Source organism: Brachycentrus maculatus, unplaced genomic scaffold (genome assembly GCF_059751285.1).
Source record: "Brachycentrus maculatus isolate JH-2025_06_01 unplaced genomic scaffold, ASM5975128v1 h1tg000361l, whole genome shotgun sequence".
NCBI lineage: Eukaryota > Metazoa > Arthropoda > Insecta > Trichoptera > Brachycentridae > Brachycentrus > Brachycentrus maculatus.
Window position 1 is genome coordinate 1,172,501 of NW_028281110.1, and position 12,247 is coordinate 1,184,747.

Below are 12,247 nucleotides of genomic sequence, written 5' to 3' on the forward strand. Positions count from 1 at the left end.
CAATTTCTGTCATTCATTCAAAAGAATCCTGTAGTATAAACACATCTTATGCGGGGAGGCAAGTTTTACTGTCCTCAGTCCGTAAACTGTAGTTCCAAGACTGTAATCACAATTATCAAAAAAAATTACGGCTGTAACGGAATACTGTTTTTTGATTATTATATTGTGATATTTAAGGTTTCTAGTCGACATGTTTATAAATACATGTGTTGAATTTTTGTTGAAGCTTTATTTTAAGAGTAGAACTCGGGACTGTCTCACACTTACCACTGGAACTCTTTGATAAAATATTGATTTTTCATTACGTACTATTAAAATATAATAACTTTTTGTTTTTATTAAAAAAATAATCATGTCACGATTAATAGATTACGCGAGTGGAATATGCCCGCGTCACTCATTAACTTACGCTAGATTGGCCCAGCATAAAATGTGTTAAAAAATAAATAAAAAACACTTGGAAGACTGTTTTGTTGGTGGACATGTTTATAGAAGTTTACAGAAAGAAGGTGAAAAAAGAAATAAAATTACAATCAAGCTTGTATCTATCATTAATGATTCAATGTATTTATAAGCTAGGCGTTTTGTACAAGTTAGGTACCTTAACAATATTAGCTACTTAATCTACTCTATTAACTATTATTGCTGTCAATACTTCATTATAATAAACGCAGTGTTATTATTTTTCACATTTAGTAGGTACATGCATGAACGATTTAGTAAAACTAGACACTGAAATAATTTCAGACTTAGATGGTGAGCGATATTACAAACTAAGGTGCATAATATGTACCTACTTTTAAGGCTTTTTCTAGTCATTTGATTTTTTTTACAATAGGATTTCATTATTAGTAAATATAAATTAGAGACTCTCAAAATGGAGACAATGGTGTATACGAATTATATATAAATCGAGCTATGCCAGCTATATAACATGATAAAAGTATGCACTACAATCTCTATCTAAGAAATAAAAATTGATTGCCCAGAATATATTATGGATGTACTGTACTGGCAAAAAAAGTTAACTTGAAAATATGAAATTTTGACTTAATGATGCATATTATAAAGTTTTCAACGTTCTAGAAATTGGCAAAATACATTAAGTAGTTTGAAATTTCATATAAATGTGGTTTTAAAAGTAAATTAAACTTTAAGGTTAATGGCGTGTAATTTATTCAGGATAAAAGCTTTAAATAACAGGGATTATTCAAACAGGGATTTTAGAGTTAACATTTTTTGCCAGCATACCCACGACATATTACGATCCAAATATAAGAGTAGTATCCATACAATTACAAATTTCAATAGAACACATTGCTAAAAGCCAACTTTTCCGAGGGACGTGTCGGTACGGGGGTCGGCTGTTATCTTCTGGACAGCGACTAGAGCTTCATTAATGGAGGTTTGCAAAGTCCTCAACTCCGAGATGAAAAGGAGGTTCATGACGTCGGCGGGACCCTGGACATTCTCCGTGTTGTTGGTGGGCGGGGCGGGGTGCGGGGCAGTGCTGAGCACAGTGGCCAGGGCACTGAGACGCACCCGAGGATCCAGATGGGGGCCCACTTGGCACATGGCCGACAGCTCCGCAACACCGGATTTAAATGCATCGCTTGTAACTGTAATAATGAAAAAATGCTATTAACAGGTTTGCTGCCACGAGCGCGTTAACGCGCTTTCCAACTCCATTTTCGCTGAGCCCCTTTGCTCTCCTTTGAGCTCGTCGCAAGCCAATATCAAATCCAATTGCAATATTTTTTAAATTAGAATATATAGAGGCATCTATTAGGCAGATTTAGAAATACTAAAATATTATTTCCTCCTTTCCGCAAAATCTATTTTTTTATACCATACCCTTTTTTTTTTATCTCTAAATGTTATTAATAGTTATTATAACATAAATATGGAATTATTTAATTGGCTTTATTTTTATTAATGTAACTATTGTTTATTATATACTTTTTTAAATGTAAAGCTGTACAATTCCCGAACAAATAAATAAAATAAAATTACAATTTACCGATATTATCAAAGTTACAGCCATCTTTCTAAAAGCTCACATATTTTGGTTGAAAAAATCACGGCCTGCTGGGTACGGCCGTATTAATACCTTCCGGCATTGAGACGGTTATCTTCTTCTCGTGTCATGTCAGGTCCCCTGACGTCGTCTAGATCAGGTCAGGAGTCTGAATAATCGACAGGCATGCATGGGGGAGATGCATGAATATAGAAGAGGCAAAGATTGTTTTCAAATACAGATTGGTGTGGCGTTCTATTATCTCTGCGATGTATAGTGTTCAGATGAAAATATCTCGAAACCAGCAGACAAAAATCTTAGTGAGACGTTATATACTAACATAACTAACATTTTGTTCTTCTGTGCGTGTCATATCAGATCTCTCTGATGTCGACTTTCACTTGAGAGTGATTGTCCCTGTCTTGGGGAACTCTAAACAGCGCCTACGGTCCTGATCTCTGTCCATTCTCGTATATTCTGGAGCCAGACCTGTTTTTTGTCCACACCTCGTCACCCTCTATTTTGCCTTTTATGATTACGTACAATAGCTCGTATTTCTCTCTCAGTACATGCCCCAGAAAGGATACTTTCCGGACTTGATAACAGTCAGCAAATGTCTTCCTACTCTTGTTTTTTGGAGAACATTCACGTTGCAGAATTCTCATTGAAGCAGAAAATTGAATGTGTTAATTAACCCTTACTGGTCCAATGTCGAATCTCATTCGACATTCATTTTTTCCCCATGTCTGATGTTATTCGACATTTTTTTCATCATTAGTATTATTTATTTAAATTCCAAGCTTACATTTTTGTCACTCGTATCTATTACAATAGTATGTGGAGCAGAGGACAAAATATTTTTCCAATTCGAATGTAACTGTCTAGCTAGATTTTGTTTAAATTTTGGGGGGCCGGAAAAGGTAATATGTATAATAATAATTAGTTGTTGAAATGGATTCATCTTTGAATAGACATACACAAAGACAAATGTTTTTGAATGAGGTCCTAAGACAATCCAAAATGATTAATGGGTTGTTATTTTTTCTTGAATGTTTTTTGTTAATATGTACTTTGTAGCTCATTTTATTAAATTGGATGTTATTTTACACGTTTGTCACAATTGATTTCAAAGCGAAAATTTGTGGTAAACCTATTTTATTTACTACCATGTTTGAAGTAAAATACACTGCCGGCAATTTTACTGGCTACCTCTTGTAGAAACCATCGATAAGTTATTAGTTTAATATGAAAGGTAGAATGGATTTTGAGAAAAAAGGGTTGGTAAAAAAATAATTAAAATAAATACTTACAATCTAAATTGTCGAGTGGATTTGAAGACACTATATTGGGTACTGAAGTTGTTTTAGACACCCTTTCTTTAATGGCAGTATTATATTTTTCAGCTGAAAATAAATAACAAATTATGTTTGAGGTACTCTATGGCATTGCTGTAATTTATTTTAATAATAATAAAAACCCTTATCCGGACCCCAATGGTGCATAGGGCACTGCGTTATATAAACTCAGTGTTATCTTGATCATTTACCCATGAAGGAAAGGTGATCAGCCCTCCGCTTCAGGTACCAGTCCAGGGTAATATTGAATATATGTAACAGTGAAAAAATCACTTATATTTAATTTACCCCCCTTGGGAATCGAACCCGGGACCTCCAGAACGGTAGCCGAGCGGGCTGACCATTACACAACGGAGGCGGTCAATTTATTTTAACATATATTAATCGAAAAGAAAAATAAATGGAATACATTTTCATCAAAATTGATGATAATTTGTTCAACTGAAGGTAGGTAACTTAACACATTGTTTTCAGGCGGTTATTCATCAATTGGTATACAAATTAGGGTTGTATACTAATCACAAGTAACCGCAAACCTAATTCTGATCTGTACAATGTTTATCGGCGTCTCGCTCTATGAAAATTCAACAAATAGAACGCTTATGAGCGTCTCCCCTTCTCTACCAACAGTATGCAAAAAACACTTTTAAGTATTTCCCGTAAACAAATGTGTTAACACACTATCAGCGGGCGGATTCGCGCTCATAATAGAGATAAACATCTCTGAAAAGAAGTGATAACATTTAACCATACTGTATACATCGATATGAGATCAAAAGATGCCGCAAAAGTCATGCGTAAAAATAACTTACACGCAATTTACAATGAGTCAAGTGAAAAGGTAAAATTACCCTTCCCGCCGAACACTACCAATTGAGTGAAACGGTAAATAGATAGAAAGCTGAACACATTTGTTCAGCTATTTATGAGAGTATATTATCGTAAGGGTTTATTAACCCTTACAATAAAGGGTATGTAAAAACTCGGTTATACTAAGCGGAAAAATAATTTGGATCAGAGATACAATAGAAGTTATTGTATCGCATACATACCCTTATCAGCGTATTCTAGTCGTACAGCAAACGAGGCGAGCCATGTAAGCTGTTCGTATGGAGTTTCAGATATCACAGGACTGCACAAATCATTTTGATAAGTTTCAAAGGAAGTAACCCAATTAGGGTCGTCTATTTTTCTCAATCCCTCCCGGTCTTCGATTTTATAGTGTCGAATTTTCTGGTCTTCTAACCACAAAACGGTACTGCGGAATTCGATTTCATCTATAATATTTCAAAAAAGGAATTATTATAAATATCATACATAGCCTACAATAAGCTGGATATTGTATATTCAAACACCCACCGTGAATATTGAACTCGCCGGGATTAGGGTGAGCCAATGCCGCTAACTTTCTTTTCAACATTTTATATATATTATTATACTAAAAATTCAATTGTAGGATTCAATAATAATTTAAATAAAACACATTCAAGAACAAAACAGCCAAGTCGCGTTGACAGATTGAGGGAATGCCGGCGCCGTGGCAGTAGCGCTGATACCATAGAAACAGACGCTGGTAAGGCAGACAGCATACGCAAGTTTTCCGTCGGTTTTTTTCTGTCTTTCGGAATACATGAATTCCATACAAAAATAGTGAATGCGGAATGTTTTCGCTTCGAAAAAACAGCTTTTACAGGTTTCGGCCGCCCAGGACGTCCACGCTACTATTCATCGGTAGTTCTTGCCTGAATTTAGCTTGTAAATACCAAATATTTTATAAAGGGAGCTGATATTAATGAATGAATAATGAAGGTAGCGTTTCAAATAACTACCAAAATAACTTATTTTTTACAAATTCACAGTTTTTTTGGAATAATTGAATTTGCCTGACGTGATAACAAATAAAACGGCACTTGATTTGTATGGTCGTGGTAATAATTATCCGGATTCAGGCAATCTTATAAAAAAATAATTCAACATTATCTGTAAACGTACATATTTTTAAACAACCATGAAATCTTAATTTCCGATAGTCGAGTGTCAATCGTTCTCTTAATATATTTGCATGCTTGAAAATATTCCTAAATAAAAATATTATGTACACTGACACCTCTACACATTTATGAAAACAATTATACTGTTTTGCTTTTCACTGTTCAAATTTGAAAATAGTTTTTCATAGTCGTTAACAGATGTCACTATAAGTACGCTTTGCGCATATTTTTAAGGATTTTTATGGGTAAATTCGTAGTAAGATGGTTTTGAAGCAAAATGTAGTTTTAAATAATTTATTTAATTATCAAAAACCACCAACTGCTTTTGAAATGTGCAACAAATTTTTAAATTCCACAAATTTGCGTTTAATATGAATATTACAAAAATTGTTTGTTTTTAGCTGTATTTTTCTCGTTATATTTCAGAGAAAATGATAATTCATTTTAAAAAATATATATACAGTCTCTTTTAACTTAAAATGGTATATTTTAGAAGAGTTGAGTTATGGTAACACAGTTAATTTTGCGATCTCTAAACCATAGTTTTAAAGTTTAACCCCTAGTTTGCCCATCTTGATTCCTGTTTACAAAGACAAACATACATACAGTCGTACCTACTATATAAACATAGTTTTTCCGACGTTTGATCCTCCGTCACTGGGGTCATGTTTGGGGCTTTGTTGTTTCGAAGAATACCATCATAAAAAGCAAAACCAAAATGCGAGTCCTTCAAATATATAAATTATTCCAGACTTCATATCATTTGATCCGGTTCCTTATTATTATTTATGAATAAAATTAGTTTGGTGGTTCAAAGTTACGTTACATTTATTCCAGCTTCTAAACAAAACAAGCCTCGAGCTGTTAATATGTTATAATATAGAGCTTTGTGCTTTTGAAAGCTCAATCGGAGGAGTGTTTATAAAGCACCACCCATCAAAACGTAGGTAAGTACATAGTATCTACGTGGGTATACAGTTAACAAAACAACTTTATTTTAAATATGAATAAGCACTATAAACTGATGATTCAATTATGATTCAGTGGATTGAGTTACCTACCTTTCGCCCAACCTTGTTATCTATATTAATAAAAATATAAGTGCTTACAACATTTTGAGTGTGTCCAAATACTTAAATAGAAAGGAATGTAAGGCTGAACTAGGGATAATTAAAACTAAAGAGAAAAGTTATTTAAGGTGCTAAGGACATGTGGAGCGAAGCATGAATAAGAAAGTATATGTGGGAAATGTGAACGGGAGAACAGAACGAGGACGGAAAAAAAGACTTGATCAATCAGAACCTTAAATCTGATGGTGTCAAAAGTCTACGTAATCGGAGAGCATGTATGGGTAAATGTATGGACGTGAAGGAAGCTATGTAGGAGTGTATGTCTCTTATAAGTCGTCTGCGTTAAATCACATCCTTTTGACTGCTTTCCACTCCATAATACCGTAACATTTCAAATCGTCTACGTGTCCTTTTCAATTCAATAACGCGTCCTGAAATGAATACTGAGATCGGATCTGATCGTTGTCTATGTGTAAATGACTAAACAGAGATCACGTGCGTTTTGAGATCGAGTCTGATCGATTCGGATTCGGATCGAGCCTGAGTGTAAGCCCCTTGAGGTACCTACACAATTTCTAGAGGTACCTAATTTAGTTGGACGCTAGCTTATTCGCAATACACGCTCCTGGCTCGGGACACCCCGAAGTGGAGAGTGTATTATACATAGCTGGATCCAGAGAGATGACGATAATTCCAGATTTCCCAGGGGGGTACCTGATGATCGCAAATTGGCGCCATAAGTTTGAGTGATTATTCAGGTCACACTGAATTGGCTATAAGACATAATATAGTACTATCATATATCACAACAAAACATTTTGCAGATACCTTTGTAGAATTACCAATACTTTTTCTACTACTACCATCACTTCGTTCTGCAAAGACAGGTAGAGAGGATGAAACGCCACACTCGTCTTTCCTGACATACACTCCTAGTTCCATCAAACATTCCCGTAGATTTTTGACGCGACCAGAATTTAGGTTCTGATTGATTTAGGCGCAACAAGTTTATTTTAGACGGCTCTAAACTTTGGCAAGTATTATCTAAACTTTAAAACTTAAACTTTTGATAAACACCTTTATTTTAAGTATTTATTATTTAACATACTATATTTATAAAATGAAAATTCGTTTTCAGAAATTAGTATAGACATAGAGTAACTATTTTTGTTTACATTTAAATATAATCAAATCCAAATGACATTTTTGTCAATGTTGAAGGTTGTTCGTATTAATTGTGATTTTACCACGAAAATTTACAAATTTTAAAGAAAAACAGAAGCAAACAATTTTAATAAAAGTGTTTTACAGTAAACACCCTTAAAATGTTAAAATAGGTACATGTAAGTTAAAGGGTGTTAATATTATTTTTTTTACCATTAATATATGAAACGTGTCATTTAAAATGTCATTAAATATTCATTGCGTCGGGTTGTGGTCCCGTGGTTAGTGTCGTGGACTCTTAAGTCAGTGTTTCTCGGTTCGAACCCACTCTACCGCAATTTGATACCTATTTCTTTCTCAGGCTCACAGATATGGTATGAAATTGAAATATTTGTGTAAATAATAAAAACACAAAAATTTATCTTTTATAAAATAAATACACAGTTTTAAAACATTAACCCCCTATAATGGTCCTTCCGATAACGCGGTTCCTATCTCTGCGTTGTAGAGGGCTTTGCTGTATTTTGTTCTGTGTTTTGATTTTATCAATGACATTTGTTACATCTCAAAATTCTTTAATACACCGCTCTGTTAATAGACCTTACAATGACGGCTGAAGACTTAGAAAATGGGCGATTGTCCACTACCCGGAATTTGACTGTCCGGCAGTCCGGTTTTGAAAAATGAAAGCGACTACGACAGTTTAGCGTGATCGAATTTATGCGCAACGTGTTCACGCACCGATCCGTAAAAAGATGGACAAAGCACAAGCTAATCCAAGCCAATCGTCGTTTTAAAACGCTAACTGACGTGCCAGATGGTAAAATTCTGTGTAACTCCGTGTAGTGGACAAACGCCCAATAGGAGTTTCAACATTCAACGGCATAATAACCCATCAAAAACGACTCTGAAAGTCTCATAAATTTCAGAACAGATGAAGTGGTGCCACACCGGCGTAGAGCATTTAAACGCACAGAAGACAATTCAGAAAAACGAAACCTAGATAATCGACAGGCTAAAAAATAATGAAAAAGGTAGCCAGTTGAAAAAAGTTTTATGATAGTAAAATTTCCTATCGACCCTTTTTTTGGCCGACCATACTGATTCGGGGGTTAGTTCTACATTAAATTACATATCCTAATAACTTCATTGGATCTAAGTAGTATAAATCTTTCTCTAAAGACGTGGCAGGGTGTTTAGGTAGGACCCCTTTTTTTCAAAGAATTTGTTTATGCATCAGATTGTACATCGAATGTATGACGGCGACTTAATCTTGCAGATTTTGATCTTGTCGATTCAACAGTTTGGGGTTTGCAGGATGATGTCATTAAAATTCATCCGATGAGTAGCCTGGTGTATGAATAAATTTGTTAAAAAAATCCAATAGGGGATTAGATATATTTACTTATTTTATTTTAATTTTGATTTTTTAATTTATTTAATTTAAGTTTTCCTTGATAAATAGCACTTTTTCTTTAAATCTATTGTGACATGTGTTTCGATGTTTTCAGCATCAGTATCAAACAGCAGCGTTAAATCATTATACGTACGTGGGTACTTTAATACTTTAATAAACTTAAAATTTAAAATCTATAAAAAAGTTATCAAACCTTTAAAACCAAATTTAAAAAACAAATAAGACTCACCCCAACCTACACTCCATACCAAAGAATATTTTTTTTTTCATTTAATTTACTTTGTGTTATTATAATTTGCTTTGTTTAAAAAAAATTAAAACTCTCTCTCTCTCTAAACAAAAGTATCTACTTTATTAGAGAGGTAGAAACGTTATATTTACCAACTATTTTGTATATTTAAATACGTATTTTGTAAAAAATAATTTAAATAAAAAAAAAACATTTATTATTTATATTCAAAGCATTTACTTTGTGGTCAAACATTTTAATTGATATTAGTAATGTTAGTAAATAACCACTCACCGACTACTTCTGTCTACCGGTTTCGAGACGTACCCGTCTCTTCGTCAGGACATACACTACAATTTAACAATCATGCGAACAACACTACACCACACCCACTTAGTACTATTCACATACACTATCACTACACATGCAAAACATGCAGAGCGAGTTGTTAGTCATGGAATAACTTTACCTTACCTGGTCATGGAATAACTTTATTATTTAGTTTCCCAAAAGCATGGTGGGACTAACAACTCGCTCTGCATGTTTTGCATGTGTAGTGATAGTGTATGTGAATAGTACTAAGTGGGTGTGGTGTAGTGTTGTTCGCATGATTGTTAAATTGTAGTGTATGTCCTGACGAAGAGACGGGTACGTCTCGAAACCGGTAGACAGAAGTAGTCGGTGAGTGGTTATTTACTAACATTACTAATATCAATTAAAAAAACATTTATTTGACAGTGATGTTATGCTGAATCCATCGAAATACGTGTCACAATAGTTTTAATGAATTTAGATACAGTATTTATTTTAAAACATTATGAAATTGGATTTGGCGGATTTTAAAAGAAGGCAGACAGTATTGTTCGATTGACCTGTGCCCATACAACTTTAATATAAACAAAAGCACAACTGATAAGGAAGAATTGAAATGCCGGATGATTCAAGCTTTCGTTCCTTAGTCAGCATATAGCTTTTACAAGAAATGTTAAGTTAATAAATAACTACCAAACTTTTTTTTTTACAAAAATGTTAGTAATATTAGTACATAACCACTCACTTGTCTACCGATTTCGAGACGTACCCGTCTCTTCGTCAGGGCAATCACTACAACAGCATGCAAATAATACTACACGACACTACCATAGCACTATTCACACACTGCAGAGCATGTCAGACCTCGGCCTTTAGTGCATGTTTGTTTTGCAATCCCAATTGTGTATGTTGGTCCTCGGGTCGACCAAAATCGCATTTGATTAACAGTTTAAATAGTTTTAAGTGAGCCCATATTAATTTTATTTTATATTGATATTTTCATTTTTAAAGTCGAGTTGTAGTAAATACATATTATCGGGAGGGAAAGGTTAACTAAAATCGAAGGTACTGTAAGGTAAAGTTATTCCATGACCAGGTTAATGGGTTGTGTCGGTTTTTTTAGGAATAGCTATAGGTCTGACAGACCCCAAGTCGGCAGTTAAAGGTTAAGGTCTTCGTGCAAACATACAGGGTGCTATTAGGACATATGTACAAAGCGATTTCAGTATAATATTGTAATTAATACAGCATCTCAAAGTTAGAGCTTTAAATACAAATTACGTGATATCAAAATCGTAATCAGCTTACAGAAATTATGATAATATATAACAATTAAAATTTTGCAAACTTCAAAAATAAATATCAATCCAAAATTCCAACTTCGTAATAAGCGGGCTTATTGCCCAGTGGCGCAATTTCTTCCAATCAACGATATTGGTCGCAATTCCTAGCAGATATATTTATGACGAGTTTGAACAAAGTTACGGATAACTACAAGTCCCCTTCAAACGCCAATAAGCTCTAATATACCCGTGGAGGAGTTAGAGTTCCACGTCGGAGTACATCAGCAGTTAAGAGGGTTACTTTACCCTAAGTCAGTGGTTCCCAAAGTGGTCCTTAGGACCTTCAGGGGTTCCAGGATCTTTCAGGGGGTCTGTGGAAAATTAAAATTGATTTGGGGGTCACTAAACAACACCAGGTTCGCGTAAGGTTAATATAAAATAATAAAAAAAATTGTGTCATATTTTTATTAATATGTAAGTTATAATAAATAACAATGACTAAATTTCTTGCTAATTCAACTTTAGGTCGCAACTTTAATTAAGATCTCGATAGAATACATTAAGCATAACAAATTTGCATTTAACCGCCCTACACATACTAACGTACGTGATACGCGCGGTTTTTCTTCACCATTCCGCGCTAACCCGTATGACCTACGCGCACGAGAAAAGATATCTGTTATAAAAATATTTAATGCGTACCGGATACACTGACAAATTTTTGTCAGGTTTCATACCTGACAAAATTTTGTGACAACAAACGTTGTGATTTTTTTGATTGTTCATAAAAAATATGCCTAAAAATAACCCGAAGATAGGGTTGTTAAGGATTTTTTGTGCAATATTGGGAATGTAAGTTTTTGGTGAGGATCTCCACATATATCATTGTGTAATGTATATTAAAAATAAAAATGGAATTCGATCTAATAATTTTGTTTTATTTTGGATACATTACTTAAAAATTAAAAATGGAATTCTACCAACTAACTGCATTTACAATAGATAGGTACAGTACAGTCAGTAAGTTTTAGCCCAGGGTTTGTGGGGAAGTTTTGACTATGAAAAGGGGTCCAAAAGAGTTTGGGAGCCTCTGCCCTAGGTACTGGAGTGGAGAACTATTATGTAGTAACTAGCCGGTAACCAATGGGCGTAGGGCAGTGTCTAGGGCTAAGTGTTACGGTAAACAAAGTTGTAAAACACAATACAATGAGCTTAGAAAAGGGAAAGTTACAATTTCCACCGTTTGACCCCCGTCAAATGAAATGGGCATTATGGCAAATTGCAGGTATAATAAAGTTGTCCGCTCGTTTTTCTAGGTTATTAAATACAGATTTACGTACAACAGCCGCGCAACTTTGCCTTTGTGAAGCGGCCTGAGATTAGGAACAAATAGTGCGGTCAACAATGCC

The 12,247-nt window shown here is 34.3% G+C and overlaps 1 protein-coding gene across 1 annotated transcript in view; it reads right to left on the reverse strand.

The window, feature by feature from the left end:
• Window positions 1–4,932, reverse strand: part of LOC148303596 (tRNA-splicing ligase complex subunit RTRAF-like) — a 6,190-nt gene extending 1,258 nt beyond the window's left edge. Inside the window, exons 1-4 of the mRNA XM_088269719.1 lie at window positions 4,732–4,932; window positions 4,425–4,649; window positions 3,328–3,420; window positions 1–1,619 (exon numbers count right to left, since the gene is read on the reverse strand). The exon at window positions 1–1,619 is cut by the window's left edge and continues 1,258 nt beyond it. Of these exons, the coding sequence (XP_088125845.1) occupies window positions 1,321–1,619; window positions 3,328–3,420; window positions 4,425–4,649; window positions 4,732–4,792 (678 nt within the window). The 5' untranslated portion in view covers window positions 4,793–4,932 and the 3' untranslated portion in view covers window positions 1–1,320. The remainder of the gene's footprint in view (window positions 1,620–3,327; window positions 3,421–4,424; window positions 4,650–4,731) is intronic.
• Between the last annotated feature and the right edge of the window lie 7,315 nt (window positions 4,933–12,247).